The sequence below is a fragment of the Mesoplodon bidens genome (assembly GCF_964165515.1).
Source record: "Mesoplodon bidens genome assembly, chromosome: 10".
Taxonomy (NCBI): Eukaryota; Metazoa; Chordata; class Mammalia; order Artiodactyla; family Ziphiidae; genus Mesoplodon; species Mesoplodon bidens.
This window is the reverse complement of record NC_138172.1, coordinates 8,397,728-8,413,190: the sequence shown is the minus strand read 5'-3', so window position 1 is coordinate 8,413,190 and position 15,463 is coordinate 8,397,728. Positions and strand designations below refer to the sequence as shown.

General features: G+C 37.4%; 1 protein-coding gene across 5 annotated transcripts in view; it reads right to left on the bottom strand.

The window, feature by feature from the left end:
- The window catches only part of RAD18 (RAD18 E3 ubiquitin protein ligase), a 107,188-nt gene that overhangs the window by 27,092 nt on the left and 64,633 nt on the right, over positions 1-15,463 (bottom strand). For all 5 annotated transcript variants that reach the window (XM_081245042.1, XM_081245043.1, XM_081245044.1 and 2 more), the window contains 2 exons: positions 12,025-12,159; positions 7,210-7,384 (listed from right to left, as the gene is read on the bottom strand). In XM_081245042.1, the coding sequence (XP_081101168.1) occupies positions 7,210-7,384; positions 12,025-12,159 (310 nt within the window). The remainder of the gene's footprint in view (positions 1-7,209; positions 7,385-12,024; positions 12,160-15,463) is intronic.

Genomic DNA, 15,463 nt, shown 5'->3' with positions numbered 1-15,463 from the left:
AATTTCACACTTACAAAAAAAATGACTCTTAGACCCTTCACCCAGATTTTCCAACTGCTAACATTTTGCCGCATTTGCTTTCTCACTCTTTCTCTGTGTGTGTGTACACTCACACACATGCACATTATTTTTTTAAGCACTGAGAGTTTCAGCCATCATGTCCCTTTAACCCTTCAGCATGCATTTCTTAAGAACAAGTACATTCACTTACACAACCATAATAAAATTTTCAAAATCAGGAAAAATTGAATACTGATATAATATTACCTAATCTATGACATTACTCAATTTTTTCCAGTTATATAAAAAGTTTCTTTTTAACTTATATTGCCTAGAATTAAAGTGCATAAATATTTTTTTTAAATAATGATCTAAAGGTTCTTCCAAAGAATAGCATGACCACTATGCATCTCTACATGAAGATTAAAGCTTCCTCTCTAGGAAGTTTTAATAATCAAAAGCATCTTTTCTTATAACTTAGCATTCAATAAAAATGCAGTTTTTTCTGCTTGCCAAAACTCAGGGAACAAAAGCCCTCTTTTCTTAAGAAGAACAATAAGTGAATTTACAGAAATTTGGACAAGTCTCTTGAACTCCCGGAAGTCATCTAGGAGGTGTACAAAAATCTAAAATTCTTATCAATTTTTTTATCATCTGTCTTCAAATTGGCAAGAAAGAATCAATATAACATTAATAATTAAAACTCTAAAAGAGGTACTTATTTAAGAGTTAAGAATCAAATTAGCAACAAACAATTTCATCCCAGTAATTATTTGGATTAGATACACCTATTGGATCTTAAAGTAAGATTATTCTTAGTTGTCAATCTGGCATATTACATAAATTTAAATACTACTCTAACACAAAGAAAACCAATAGTGTAATTCAATAAGATCTATAATCTGTATTACAGCATGACTACATGAATTAAAAAAACAACTCACAATTTATTTTCACTCACATTAGACCTAAAACAGCATGACTTGTCTCTTTAAAAGAGAAAAAAAAAGCATAAAAATTTACAAAATAGTATGATCCTTCTGTATTAAAAATGTTCCTCTAAGTATCCATGTACCCATACTGCTGTCTTTAGAAGAATGTACATATGAAAGTGTTAATACAAATTTCTTTCTGGCTGATAAAATTTTACTGGACTCTTACTTTTTGTTTACCTAAATTTTCTATTTTTCACAATAAGCATGCATAACATCTAAATTAAAAGTTGTTTTGAAAATCTGCGGCTTTACAGTGAAAGCAATAAAACTATCATAAAAAGAAAAAGTGAGAAAATTTTCGTAAAAAATGAACACTTCAATATACAAGGAATAAGCATAATTCTAGAAGGTTGATTCACGGTCTGCAATGGTCAAGTGGTGAAAGAACACAGATAATTTATCAACTATTACACTTGTCAAAAAAAACAGGATTACAGAATGTTAGGGTTGGAAAAGATCTGAACAAAGTCACTGAGTGTCATGTCTCATCTCCCTTCCATGTGATGTCTGAATTATGGAAAATAAAAGTTGGACCAGACAAATAAAGACCACTAATCTCTGAAATGCTTTGATTCCACTAAAGGCATTTGGTTGTGATGGGTCCCTTTTCACTTTGAATTCTTGTCCTGATTTCTAAGGTGTTAATTACCCTAATCAACTGCATATCTCTCTTGACCATTTAGATTTTAGAGTCACTAAATCGCACTGGCATTAACCAAAGGATCACTCACTATAATTTGTGACAGCCTTCTGCCAGGTCACCAATTTTATGAGTTAGTTATGATCGACTTTATTAGTTTCCAACCAGGTGGTAAAATTATGCTTGAAGTGGGTTAGGGACCTTATTCATATTCAGATACTATATTTCAAAAATCGAAGGCAACATTAATAGTAAGAGGAACCATTATTTTTCATGTTTACATATCCAGAGTTCTTTTAAACATATGTAGACACAGGTTTTTATCTTATACCATTGTTGTACGTATATTTTTTAAAAAACTGAAATAAGTTGGTTAAAGTGTTCCTAAAACGTATTCAGATTCAGAGCCCTACTCTTCATCGTGTTTTGACTCAACGTCTACGATGTCTGATTTTTCCCTCACAAAGTCATCCTCTGTACCACCGAAAGCACTGGAGATAAAGCATTTCTCCAAATTACCTGACAATTGTCTCTAGGCATTTCATCTAAGGCACTGACACCCATTCTGCAAACTAAACTCATAATTTTGTTTTTCTCAATCACATAACCTGTGACTGGAAGATGAGCGCTTCTGTTCAAAGACAGCAAGAAATGTCTGACAAACTGATACTTGACACCCAAACAATAGTCTTGCAAGAGATGAATCCGTCAGGCTCACTGTTATTACTTTGAAATTTTTCCCATCTATTCCAAGGGATGTGACCATTTCTCCTGCCTTCAGTAGATCACGTAACAAACAAGCAATCCTTTGCACATCATTCACTAACGAAACATAACAAGTCTTCAGACACTTGTGGGCATCTTTAGGTCTCGTAAATCACTTGACTGTTTTTGCAAGAAAATACAGAACTGCAGTCATTCATCCAACAGTGAACACTACCTCGCTAACATCAAACCTTCACCCTGCTGTATTTTGTTACTTTCTTCGTACACAACTTTTTTCTCATTATTTTGTTGAAGACATTTTAAATGACAAACCAATGTAATGTTAACAATACACGTAACTCAACTGAAACTCACACACTGACAAGTATATCACAACTACCACTGGGCTGGCAGCAACTGTAAAACACCATTGATCACTGTACCTATCACAACTTCAGACATTAAAATGTAAAACAGAAAATGTACACCTTAGAATCAAGAAATCCTTCACTTAATAATGGTTGTGTAGTGACCCGAGGCAGGAGATTTTTTTTCTTAAATGAGTGACAGACTCAATTCTTAAGGACTTTGATGAGTAATAATAGGAAGGACAAGGATAGTCAAATAACTATAATACAAGGCAAGATCTGATTTAGACAAACTGCTATGGAATTCAGAGACGCTGCTACAGGAATTCACAGAGGAAGTCAAAATTACTTCCTGCATAGTGGGAAGAATAAGAGATCAGAGGAAGGGCTACGAAAAAGGGTCATCTGAGAGCAAACTTAAGACATGAGTGATGGAGCAAAGTCTCAGAGGAGGTGGATGAATTCTTCTTAAGAAAGAATATGCCGATGCAGGGGACACGGGTTCATGCCCCGGTCCGGGAAGATCCCACATGCCGCGGAGCGGCTAGGCCCGTGAGCCATGGCCGCTGAGCCTGCGCGTCCAGAGCCTGTGCTCCGCAATGGGAGAGGGAACGACAGTGAGAGGCCCGCGTACTGCAAAAAACAAAAACAAAAACAAAAACAAACAAAAAAGAACATGTCTTTAGAAATGTATTAAGAAATATGTCTTTCTCTTACAATTAACAGGAAAGAAGTGGTCAGAAATCACAAGAAACCTTAAAATGGAAAGGAAGATCTGGAGACAGGTCAGATTAGCTGCCTTGGTGAACTGGGAGACAAGGTGTTCATTCAAAGTGAGGAAACAGACACAGGCAACTGGGTTGGAAATGCAATAAGGAGTAAATTAGGTGGTGAGCACCCAGCTGAGGCTGAATTAAATGAATTTTCAATGGAACTAATTAGCCCAGGCTCACAACTTTCTAAAGTTCAGAACGGAAGTAGGAAAAGAAAAAGATAAATTGTGGGATTTACTCTATGATATAATAGCTTAAGAATTAGAATGAAGGAATAGAGGACTACGAAAGCATTGCTGAAATATCCAGTCCTAGAGACCCAGGTTTTGCAGTATTACTGAAGAAAATTCAATTGATTTGGTCTTTATAAAACCAGAGTAACCATATATTTATCAAAGACTCTCACATCTATTATCTCATTTCATCTTTCCAACAGATCTGAGATAGAAGATATTTATACATGCTTTTCATAGCTATGGAAACGGACTTCAAAAGATTGACTCCCAAATCACCCAGCAGATCCTGACCCGAAGCCACTCAAACGTAAGCCTGGACTTTCCTGCTGCACCACGGCTGCTCCCCCTGCACACTTCCTCCTCCACAGTCCACCTGGGAATCGGCTGCCCAGTGGTCTGCCCTGGTATCAAAGCAAATACCACTGCACTCCCACTCTCCCTTTAGCCTGAGTTTCTAGGTCTTATATAAGGAACAGACTCAACATTTTTTTTTTTTTTTTTTGCGGTATGCAGGCCTCTCACTGCTGTGGCCTCTCCTGTTGCGGAGCACAGGCTCCGGATGCGCAGGCTCAGCGGCCATGGCTCACGGGCCCAGCTGCTCCGCGGCATGTGGGATCTTCCCGGACCGGGGCACGAACCCGTGTCCCCTGCATCGGCAGGCAGACTCTCAACCACTGCGCCACCAGGGAAGCCCCAGACTCAACATTTTAAATGTAAAAAACCTTAGACTGATAAAATGACAGGGCAAATTAAAAGGAGGGTATAAAAGGGTACTTAATTAAATTAAAAATTTAAAGTTTAACATATTTAATATTCACAATGTGTGTAACACTTCTTTATATTTGAGCTATGAGTACCAGACACTGACCGATTTCTCAAGGCAAGCCACGCAAATCCTCATATTTGGTCTCTAAAGCTAAGCTTCCAAAGTGTACAAACAAAGTCGATGATTTTTGTCCTTGTTAAAACTACAGTTAGAAACAACCCAAACATCCATCAACTAATAAATGAATAAATAAAATGCATATCCATACAATGGAATATAATTTAGAAAGAAAAAGGAATATAGTACTGAAACATGATACAAAATGGATAAACCTTGCAGACAGTATACTAAGTAAAAGAAGCCAGTTACAAAAGACCACATATTGTATGATCCTGTTTATATGAAATGTCCAAAATAGGCAAATCAATAGAGACAGAGTAGATCAGTAGTTGCCAGGAGCTAGCAGAGTTGGGAGGAACTGTGGAGTGACTGCTAATGGGGATGAGGTTTCTTTTCAGGGTGATGAAAATGCTCTAAAATTGTGGTGACGGTGGTACAACTTTGGCAACACAGTAAAAACCATTGAATTGTCACTTAAATGAGTGAATTGTATGGTACGTAAATTATATCTCAATAAAGCTGCTAAAAATTCGCAATTAGCAGGTAGTTCCACTGGTCATGGGTGTATTGGGTGTATTGGGTGCGTGTGTGTGTGTGTGTGTGTGTGTGTGTGTGTGTAGATATATATACATGCATAACTAGTTAAAGTGTGGAAGAATATAAGAGCCTACTTTAAAAGAAATTAAATGGTTTAATAACCCTATAAGTCTGTCTGAGGCCAAGACCTCCAACAAACTCATCCTGTTTCCCACACTCTCATCACAAGATAAAAATACATCTGGCTGCCATGTGTCTCCCCTTTCATTTTCCTCCATTCCACCCTCCACTCCAAATTTATAAAAATGTCCCATTTCATCCTGGCATTCCAGAACATTCGGGCATCTCATGACTATGTTTAAAAACTCACTCTTATTTCCCTGAACTCTGTTTCTCCTCCATTTCTACCCTGTACTCCGATAAGTTTTGTGTTTAAAAACAAACACTACCCAATGAACTTACAGGAATGGCCTGATCCAGAGTAACTGTGCAGCAGAGCCACAGTCTTGCAGAAACTCGGGCTACCGTATGTTCTGCCTTTACCCAACTCGGGATAAAACTGATCCCGATCTGATCTTGCAAATGTTCGGGGCAAAATGAGAAGATTTTCCCTTCCTGATACTTGATTCTGAATAACCTGAAGCTGTTTTCCAAGAACCCTAGGAAAGCAGAGGGTCCTTGGGTATGTTCTTCTCATAAAAAAATTTCTTCTTAATTTGATATTTTAGATTAGACATAACCTATCATTCTAGAGTATTGTGAACAATTTTTAAATGAACAAATACCAAAGATTAAATAACATGTTGCTGTTAGCATTTAAAACTGGTACAATTCATTCAGAAGGCAACAACAACACCTACCAAGGTCAAAATGATGCTAAAGTTAAGGGAGTAATTCATTAGAAACAAAAGACTTCCTATAGGGAGAGCTACCACAGCTTTAGGTGTGTAAGTATAAAAAACACTGAAGAAGATGTAGAAATACAATAGAAATTTAAAAGTTTGGTCAATTATGGTACAGAAACCCAACAGAATGCTGCATCTACTAAAAAAAGTTATAAAGATGAGGTAGAAACATGGGTAGCATTTATCATATAAAGTGAATCACGAGAACACAAAATGGTAACTATAACACAACACTATGTCATCTTTCAAAAACACATCATCTTCTTAAATTGTCTTTTAAAAAATCTGGAAAAATGACTCACCTCCAAATCTCTCATTGTAAAAGGTTCCCCTTCCATTCTATTTGCTCAAGTAAATTTTTCTTTCTTTTGTCTTTCTGGCCACCTCTACTTTCTAGTATAGCTGTGTTTATCTCCTTCACTCATTCTCTTGATCAAAATTTCACTGCCAGTCATGCTCTCTTTTCTAACTCTAGGAAAAATATCTATATAAAGGCTACATTTGCAGCAACATGGATGGACTGAGAGATTGTCATACTGAGTGAAGTAAGTCAGACAGAGAAAGACAAATACCACATGATATTGCTTATATGTGGAATCTAAGAAAGGGGTACAAATGAACTTATCTACAAAAGAGAAATAGAGTTACAGATGCAGAAAAAAAACTTATGGTTACTACAGGATAAGGGGGGAGGGGGAAGGGATAAAGTTGGAAGACTGGGATTGACATATACACACTACTATATATAAAACAGATCACTAGTAAGGACCTACTGCATAGCACAAAGAACTCTACCCAATACTCATAATGGCCTATATGGGAAAAGAATCTAAAAAAGAGTGGATATATGTGTAACAGATTCACTTTGCTGTACAGCAGAAACTAATGCAACATTGTAAATCAACTATACTCCAGTAAAAATTAAAAATAATTAAAAAAAAAAAAAAGCCTACAGAGCAGAAGACAAAGTCCCCAGTGACTGCTGCACATACTCCCCACATCCTGCCCTGATCACTTTGTGAATCCTACAAAGCAGCAGGAGACAATGGAAGGAGATGAGGAATGGCACCAGGCCTCAAAGCTATTTTCTGGTTATTTTTGCTGGTCTCTTAGCATGCACAGAAAACAGAAATTTAAAATAATCAACTACTCCAAGTTTCTTACCTATTGCATGAATCTGACTCTGGTGAAGAAGGAGCTTCCTCTTGAATATCAGTACAAATGGAAGAATCATCTGGTCTGTCAGGCTCTAGTTTCCCTGGGGAGTCCAGCTTTGACTGAGGGACGTGGTTTGTTACCGAGGGCACATCTGAAAATTTCATTTTATTATCTTCCTGTCCTAAAAAGGAAAAAAGAAATGAAAGAAAGAAAAAAAATAAACATTTAAGAGTACCTTAAAATTTACAACCTCTGTATATTTATTACTCCCACAACATTTAATATTGCTATTTGGTAAAATAGAAGTTTATGGAACACTGATTCCAAAACTCTAGTGACAGCCAGAGAATAAGAATTAGCACTACACTGGTGCTATCTGGTTATACTGTCCACGCAATGTATTTCCAGATTAATTAATTCAAAAATAAAATGTTCTTTAAAACCAGGAGCAGGGAGAATCTTTTAATTCTAATGAGCCTTTTATTTACAGTATTACTAAAGAATTCCTGAATATTTCACAGATCAGAGAATAGTGATAAACATAAGAAACATGACAAAAAAGGATTAAAGATTCAATTAATAAGAGAACCACAATATTTGTCACTGACTGCTGAATGGTAGTGAATGCATCTGGACATTTTTCTGAATCTGTTACATAGAATCTAATATTCACTGGGGAAGAGAAAAACTAACCCGACATAACCAATATATCTGTTTGATCCAACACATGTCACATTTCTACACATCCCTTGTCGTATTCTCACTTTCCGAGGTCTCTTATTGCAGATAAAGATAAAGGCCCAGGAAAGCTGGGGGGATGCAGACACAGTGTTTGCAGGAATATGACATGCAGATGTGACCAAATATCTGTGAATATGAGTGCAGAAAATCATCTCTGTGCAGGATTCTTCAGTGTCCAGGCCCCTCCCTCACGATGTGTTTCAGGGCTCTGCTGGGACTTCACTTGTGCTGGCTTTAAGATTCAGGGACCAAGGCAGTTCTTGACATGCCTGACACGTGCTACTGGGATAGAGCCCCCTTTCGTGTGTTTGCTCACAGAGAAGAAGAGCTTTCACACATCACTCATGCACTTGTGGAGGCAAGTGACCTTTAACAAAGGACACCAACAAGAACTGTCAAGGTTTTGTTATAAAGATAAAGTTTATGGAAAAAGAATAAGACAGATTCTTCAAACAAACAAACAAAAACCTTTCCAACTCCATATGGTCAAGATTTTTCCAGAAATAATTATAAGTTTTTGTTACACTCGTGAACAGCGTACATCACACAAGAGAATAATTTCTAAAAATAAGCTCCTGATGTTGTCTGGCTTTCACTAAGCCTTCTCATTACCAAAACAAAACTGTACCCTCTAATGTTTATCTGGGAAAGAGAAACAAGCAGTTAACTAAGAGGACCATCCAGGATCTCTAGGATATTCTCTTGTAAACAGACACCTAGGACCAGGTTGAGAGGAATCAATCACCCAGTAAACCCGGTGAACCCAGGCAACTCTATCACTCAACTGGCTGGGAGAATGCAATCAAGCCGGCAAACCAGGGAGCAGGAACTCAACATAAAACTACCTTTTATTTTTGCACCTGATTTATATTCTTCTCTTACTTCTTCCCATCTTATATAAGCTTCTACAGGATAAATTCCCTCTTGCAGACAAATATCATTCAACAACTGTGGGCAATGAAAGTCAGTTATCCTTTATATCTGCCCATGGATCTCAGGACAGAACTCCAAATAAAGCCGAAAACATGAGGCCCCGACATTAAACCTCCCTAAAGAAACGTAAAGTAACAAAAACAGATGAAGGTTTTACTTAACAGGACACATACCTTGTTCACTTATATTGGCACTTTAATGAGCAAGTTTACTCTAAAGAGCAAAAGTTACACTGGTTGTATGATGCTATAAAAAGCCCAACCTGGGCTCCCCTGGTGGCGCAGTGGTTGAGAGTCCGCCTGCTGATGCAGGGGACACGGGTTCGTGCCCCGGTCCGGGAAGATCCCACATGCCGCAGAGCGGCTGGGCCCGTGAGCCATGGCTGCTGAGCCTGCGCGTCCGGAGCCTGTGCTCCGTAACGGGAGAGGCCACAACAGTGAGAGGCCCGTGTACCGCAAAAAAAAAAAAAAAAAAAAAAAAAAAAAAGCCCAACCTTTTGGTCTGTGCCAGTCTGTCTGCCTCTCTCTCACAGTCCCCACCCCTCCCAGACACGTGTTCACGCACAGCTATCTACCAGCAGCACTCATCTCTGAACCCCAGACAGAGCAATACTCATGTGCACATACACAAAGAATACACCACCCCTGACTACAAGCAATGAATCATTTTCAAAAGAGATTCAGGCAATAAACAAAAATATTCTCTTAATCCGAGATATTAAGCCAGATTTTCTCAGACCTCAACTACTCTCTGACAATCTCCTTTAACAACTGCATGAACAAATTTAACTTGTTCACAAAGACCATGAAGTATATACTTATACTCAGGCAGCAACGTACTACATGACACCAAGAGAACTGAGGACAAAAATAAAGAACGCAATAGCATTGAAAGAATAAAACACTTAGAAATAAATCTAACCAAGGAGGTGAAAGACTTGCATGCTGAAAACTACAAAACATTGTTGAAAGTAATTTTTAAAAAGACAAAAATGAATGACAGACATCCTGTGATCATGGAACGGAAGACTTAATATTGTTAAGATGTCACCTAACCAAAGCAACTAATCAATGCAATCCCAATGGCACTTTTTGCAAAAATAGAAAAATCCATCATAACATTCACATGGACTCTCAAGGGAACCAAATGGCCAAAACAACCTTGAAAAGGAAGAAAAAAGTTGGAGGACTCATACCTTCCAACTCTTAAATTTGTTACAAAGCTATGGTAATTAAAACAGTATAGCACTGGTGTAAGGATAGACATACAGACCAACTAAATAGAACACAGAGTACAGAAATAAACCCTCACATACATGGTCAATTGATTTTCAACAAGGATGTCAAAAGCATTCAACAGGGAAAGGACAGTCTTTTTAACAAATGGTGCTCAGAAAACTGGAGTATCTACATACAAAAAGATGAAGATGGACCGTTACTTACACCATATACAAAAATTAACTCAAAGTGGACCACAGACCTAAACATAAGAGCTAAAACTATAAAACTCTTCGGAGGAAACACATAGGAAAATCTTCATGACACTGATTTTGCAACAACTTCATGGCTATAACAGCAGAAGCACAAGCAACAAAAGAAAAAATTGATAAACTGGTCTTCATCAAAATAAAGCACTCTATGCATCAAAAGATACTATCCTGAAAACAGAAAGACAACCCAGAAAAAAGCTGAAAAATATTTGCAAATCATATATATAACGGATTAATATTCAAAATATTTAAAGAACTCTTAAAACTCAACAAAAAAACAAGCCAATTAAAAAATGGGCAAAAGACTTGAACAGACATTGCTCCAAAGAAGAAAAACAAATGGCCACTAACCATATAAAAAGATGCTAAACATCATTAGTCATTAGAAAAATACAAATCAAAAAATCACAATGAGATACAAATTCACATCTACCAAGATGGCTACAGTAAAAAAAAAAAAAAAAAAAGGAAAATAACGAGTGTTGACATGCATATAGAGAAATTGGAATCCTCAAGCATTGCTGGTGGAAATGTAAAATGGTGCAGTCACTATGGAAAATAGTTTGGTGGTTTCTGAAAAGGTAAACGAAGAATTACTATGTGAACCAGAAATTCCATTGCTAGGTACATATCCAAAATAATGGAAAGCAGAGACTTGAACAGATACATGAACACCAATGCACACAGCAGCATTATTCACAACTGCCAAAAGGTGAAAATAACTCATTACAGACGAATGGATAAACAAAATGTGGTATATAGATACAATGGAATTCAGCCATAAAAAGTAATGAAATTTTGATATATGCTACAATATGGGGACATTGAAAACATTATGCTTAATGAAATAAGCTGACAAAGAAGGACAAATAATACATGATTCCACTTATATGAAGTACCTAGAATAAGCAAATTCATAGACACAGAAAGTAGACCAGAGATTACCAAGCAATGGTGGGGAAAGTGGAAGAGTTATTATTTAATGGGTACAGAGTTTTCGCTGGAGATGATGAAAAAGTTTTGGGTGTAATAGTGGTGATGGTGACACAACACTGTGAATGTACTTAATGCCACTGAATTGTACATTTATGAATGGTTAAAATGATCAATATGTTTTGTATATTTTTATCACAATAAAGAAAAAATAATAAAGAGTTTTCTTGTTCACTTTCCTCCATTATGATTGTTTTTTGTTCACTGGCCCAAAGTCCTGGCAACATAAATATAATATCAATCTCAAATTTTAAAATGGGTTGAATTTGGAATGTGCTATGTATTAGCCTTAGATATTTCAGCAGAACATTCCATCCAAAGTTAATATCAGTGACCTATAATAAAAATAACTTATTCTCTTTGTAGGATACTTAAGGATCTGCAGCAATAAATCCTATACCTCAAGCTTAAACAACTAAAAAACTTCTGACTTCTCATTAATGGAAAGGAAGACATTTTAGAAACTGTGTCTTCAGGACATCTCCACGATCATTCTTCCCAGAGTAATAAACCTAGTTTATATCCAACAGCTGCTATATGTCTAAAAGTACTTTTGCCCATTTCAAATACCAATTAAGTCCAAAGTAAATTCCTTTGGTTTTTCCCTTTTGATATTAAAAATTATAAAATTCCATATACTTCTGTTTTTAGTTAAAGTCTCTTACCCACGCATACAGGTAATAGCTTTTCTGTAGATTCATCTTCTTCTGTTACTTTTTTTTTTGACATTCCAACAGTTTTCTTATATCCTTTTTTGGCTTGATCCACCAGACGCTGAAATTCATTCTGATGTTTTATACCTGAAATTCAAAAGATCTTCTCAGTAAATCAAGGACTATAAAAGTTACATGTCTACAACCGATGGACTGAACATCAAGAATAACACAAGCTTGCTCAAGAACAGCACTCTTTGGACACACAACGAACTTAAAAGGCCTGGGGAGCTGAGGAAGCATTCTTTTATATCTTCCCCGTTCCTCAGATACAAACTTGAAACATAATATTCCTAGTTCGCAACTGTAGGTTTCTTCCCATATCCCATTCTTTTAAAAAGGCTTTTTGATAGAGCATGAAAGATGCTGTTTTCTTAAATATAACCAAAAGACACCATTCTAACTTCCCAGACACAACCGAGTAATAAGAGGAAGAACATTAACTGGGTATAAAAGCAGAAGCTTCTAGGAAAGTTGGATAAAAACATAGGATATCTACTTTAATTTCCCCTTTTTCCTTCACATTCCTTGCCTGTTTCCTATCAGAACCCCTTTAATAATCTAAGATCCTCACCACCACCAATCTACCTTATCTTAGGATGTTATAATTAACCAATCTTAATTTACTACTACTTTAACACCTCTGAAGATAATTTAAGCCTGACCTCCAGGTCACCATTATTAATGTACATTAATTTAGTCAATAAAGAGTAGCCGTTCGTCATTCAAGCATGGACTTGAACACATCTATTTGTGATTCTGAACCATGGTTCAAACAGCTGAGGCTGTACTTACTTATCTAGCAACCTTAAACACTGAAGTCATGGTCCAAAATGATGTTGTAGATCCTATAAAAATACATTTTAGAAAGATTCATACTGCTAGTACTCAAAGTTTTGAGACTGTTTTCCACCAATAATCATCATTTTCCCTGTAGTGCAATACCATGAATAACTGGGTTTAGGGGAAAATTTGTGCTTCGGTTGAAAACTATGCATTTTCTAGAGCCACCCTTCCAGGATTCCAGTCATCCACTGCCCTTGAGCTATGTTACAGTTCTGTAAATTGTAGATAACTGACCACAATAGAAAACAATTCTTGTCTACAGACAAGCAGAATCCTGTCTGGTGAAGGTTCGATTGACTTCCGACCCCCTCTGGAAAAAGCCAGTTTTCCCTCCATTTGCATATTCATTTCAATATTCCTGATCTATTCATGTGACTGTTCTTTGGACATTAGGGAGAATGCTCTTAATTCCAACATATTTATGTGCATGGTATGTGTATGAAAACTCCCAGTGAAACTAATGTGTTGGGTTGCAAAGTGTCTGGTAAATTTTAAATAAGAGACTGGTTAAAATTTCAGCAAAATATAAGCTGCCCATAAAGATTACTAGAAAAAATTAGCTCTTCAGAAATAGGTGAGATCTCATGTAGAATACAAGCTAGGTGATTTCTTTTAAGTCCTATTTAACTCTATACATTTGAGAACAATTACTTTGTACTTGTTCAGCTCCCCGGAATCAATGGGCTACCACCACTGCCATCCTTATGTAGTTTGTGTTAGGCAAGGGTAACACAGCACTATGGGGTCTACATAATTTAAGCAGATCAGCCTGGGCCATTCTGCTAGTGAGGCTTCTCCTGCTAGTAAGGCTCCTCCATTGTGTACTTATGGATTGTAGATTTAGAATGACTCAAGAAACCTGCTAAAGTAATCTCATAACAGTTAAGGAGGCTTAATGACTTTATCTTCTGAAGTAATAAAATCCCAGGTTTAGAAGAGATTTTCTTTTTAAATCTAATTACCCCTACAGCTAGGCTGGAAACCAAAAAGTAAATGGCAACCACAGCTTTGGCTTTGGCCCAAGAAGTCCAATAACCCCTCAAAAAATGAACAATGCCAAGAGATTATCACTAATAAAATTGTTCCCACTCATTTCTCCACCTCGTTTTAGGAGTTCTGCCATTTGGCAGGGAGAACTTTAAAGTCTCAGTTCTGCTGGCTCAGTGCCCTGAATTTACCTCTTAAAAGTTTTAAGTGGTTCAGATAGTGGTAGGAGCTGAGGAATAAGCCCACAATGAACCAAGTCATACTCTTCAAGATTTTTAATACTTGAATCATACCACCCTTTATGCCTCACCAAGTTGAAATACCACAATCTTTTCTAGTGCCAAGTCAAGCCCTTCATGCCCCGACCACCTCACCTGCTCTTTTTTTAGAGCAGCTTTTACAGCCAGAGTATCTCTGGGTCTGCCCATGAACCCAGGGGTGCACCAAAATCAGGATCCCAAGAGTGGGAGACTCAAGCCTCTAAAGTGATGTCACTGAGATACATACTCATCTACTTTAAATCACAGAGTGAGTCTGAAGTCAGTGTCTCCCAAAGTAAAATCTCATGTCTTTTTTCCCCAACTACCTATGACACCCACGCAGCAAACATGGATGAAGAACAGATTAACAGTAAAGGCTAACATTCACTCAGGATTTATTCATTTAACCTGAACTGACTAGCCTCACTTTAAATTCATGACCGTAAGTCTCAAACAAGCACTCAGCACTATCGTACAACTTTTCTACATTTCTCAAGTAAACTTTGCTTTACAATTCTCCAAAATGTCGACTTCATACCTTCTCCAAACCTCCAACACTCCCTTCTCAGTTGGGCTCACACTACTTTGAAAATACAGAAAAGTTCTAACAGGAACTCTGTCGTCTTCCAACTACCACTACTTCATCTGTGCACACATGATCTATCTTCCTGGCAGTTAGCATGAAATGGCGATCCTTGCTGCAATTAAGGGCCAACTGCTAATTTATGCTCTGGATTCCATCACTAAGGCCTTCTCAGTGATACAGTATGTGCAATTATCCTTTACTCTATCATCTATTTCCCGCCTCTCATTTGAATCTTTCCCACTGCATACAAATAAGCCTAGGACGGGACCGTGCTTTTGAAACAGAGTGTGGGTTGTGAAAACAACTTAGTAGATCCAGACCAGCATTTTTAAAAAAAAAAACAATAATAAGAATAGGATAAAAAGTGCTAGAGTGCATTAAAAATGGAAAGAGGAAAAAACCAAGATGTCCTTCGTTAGGTTAATGGATAATAAACTGTGGTACATCCAGAGAGTAGAGTGTCATTCAGCTCTAAAAAGAAGTAAACTATTGGTACTTCCCTAGGGGCTCAGTGGTTAAGAATCCGCCTGCCAATGCAGGGGTCATGGGTTTGAGCCCTGGTCCGGGAAGACTCTACATGCTGCGGAGCAACTAAGCCCGTGCACCACAACTACTGAGCCCGTGTGCCACAACTACCGAAGCCCATGAGCCTAGAGCCCATGCTCCGCAACGAGAAGCCACCGCAGTGAGAAGCCCACGCACCGCAACGAAG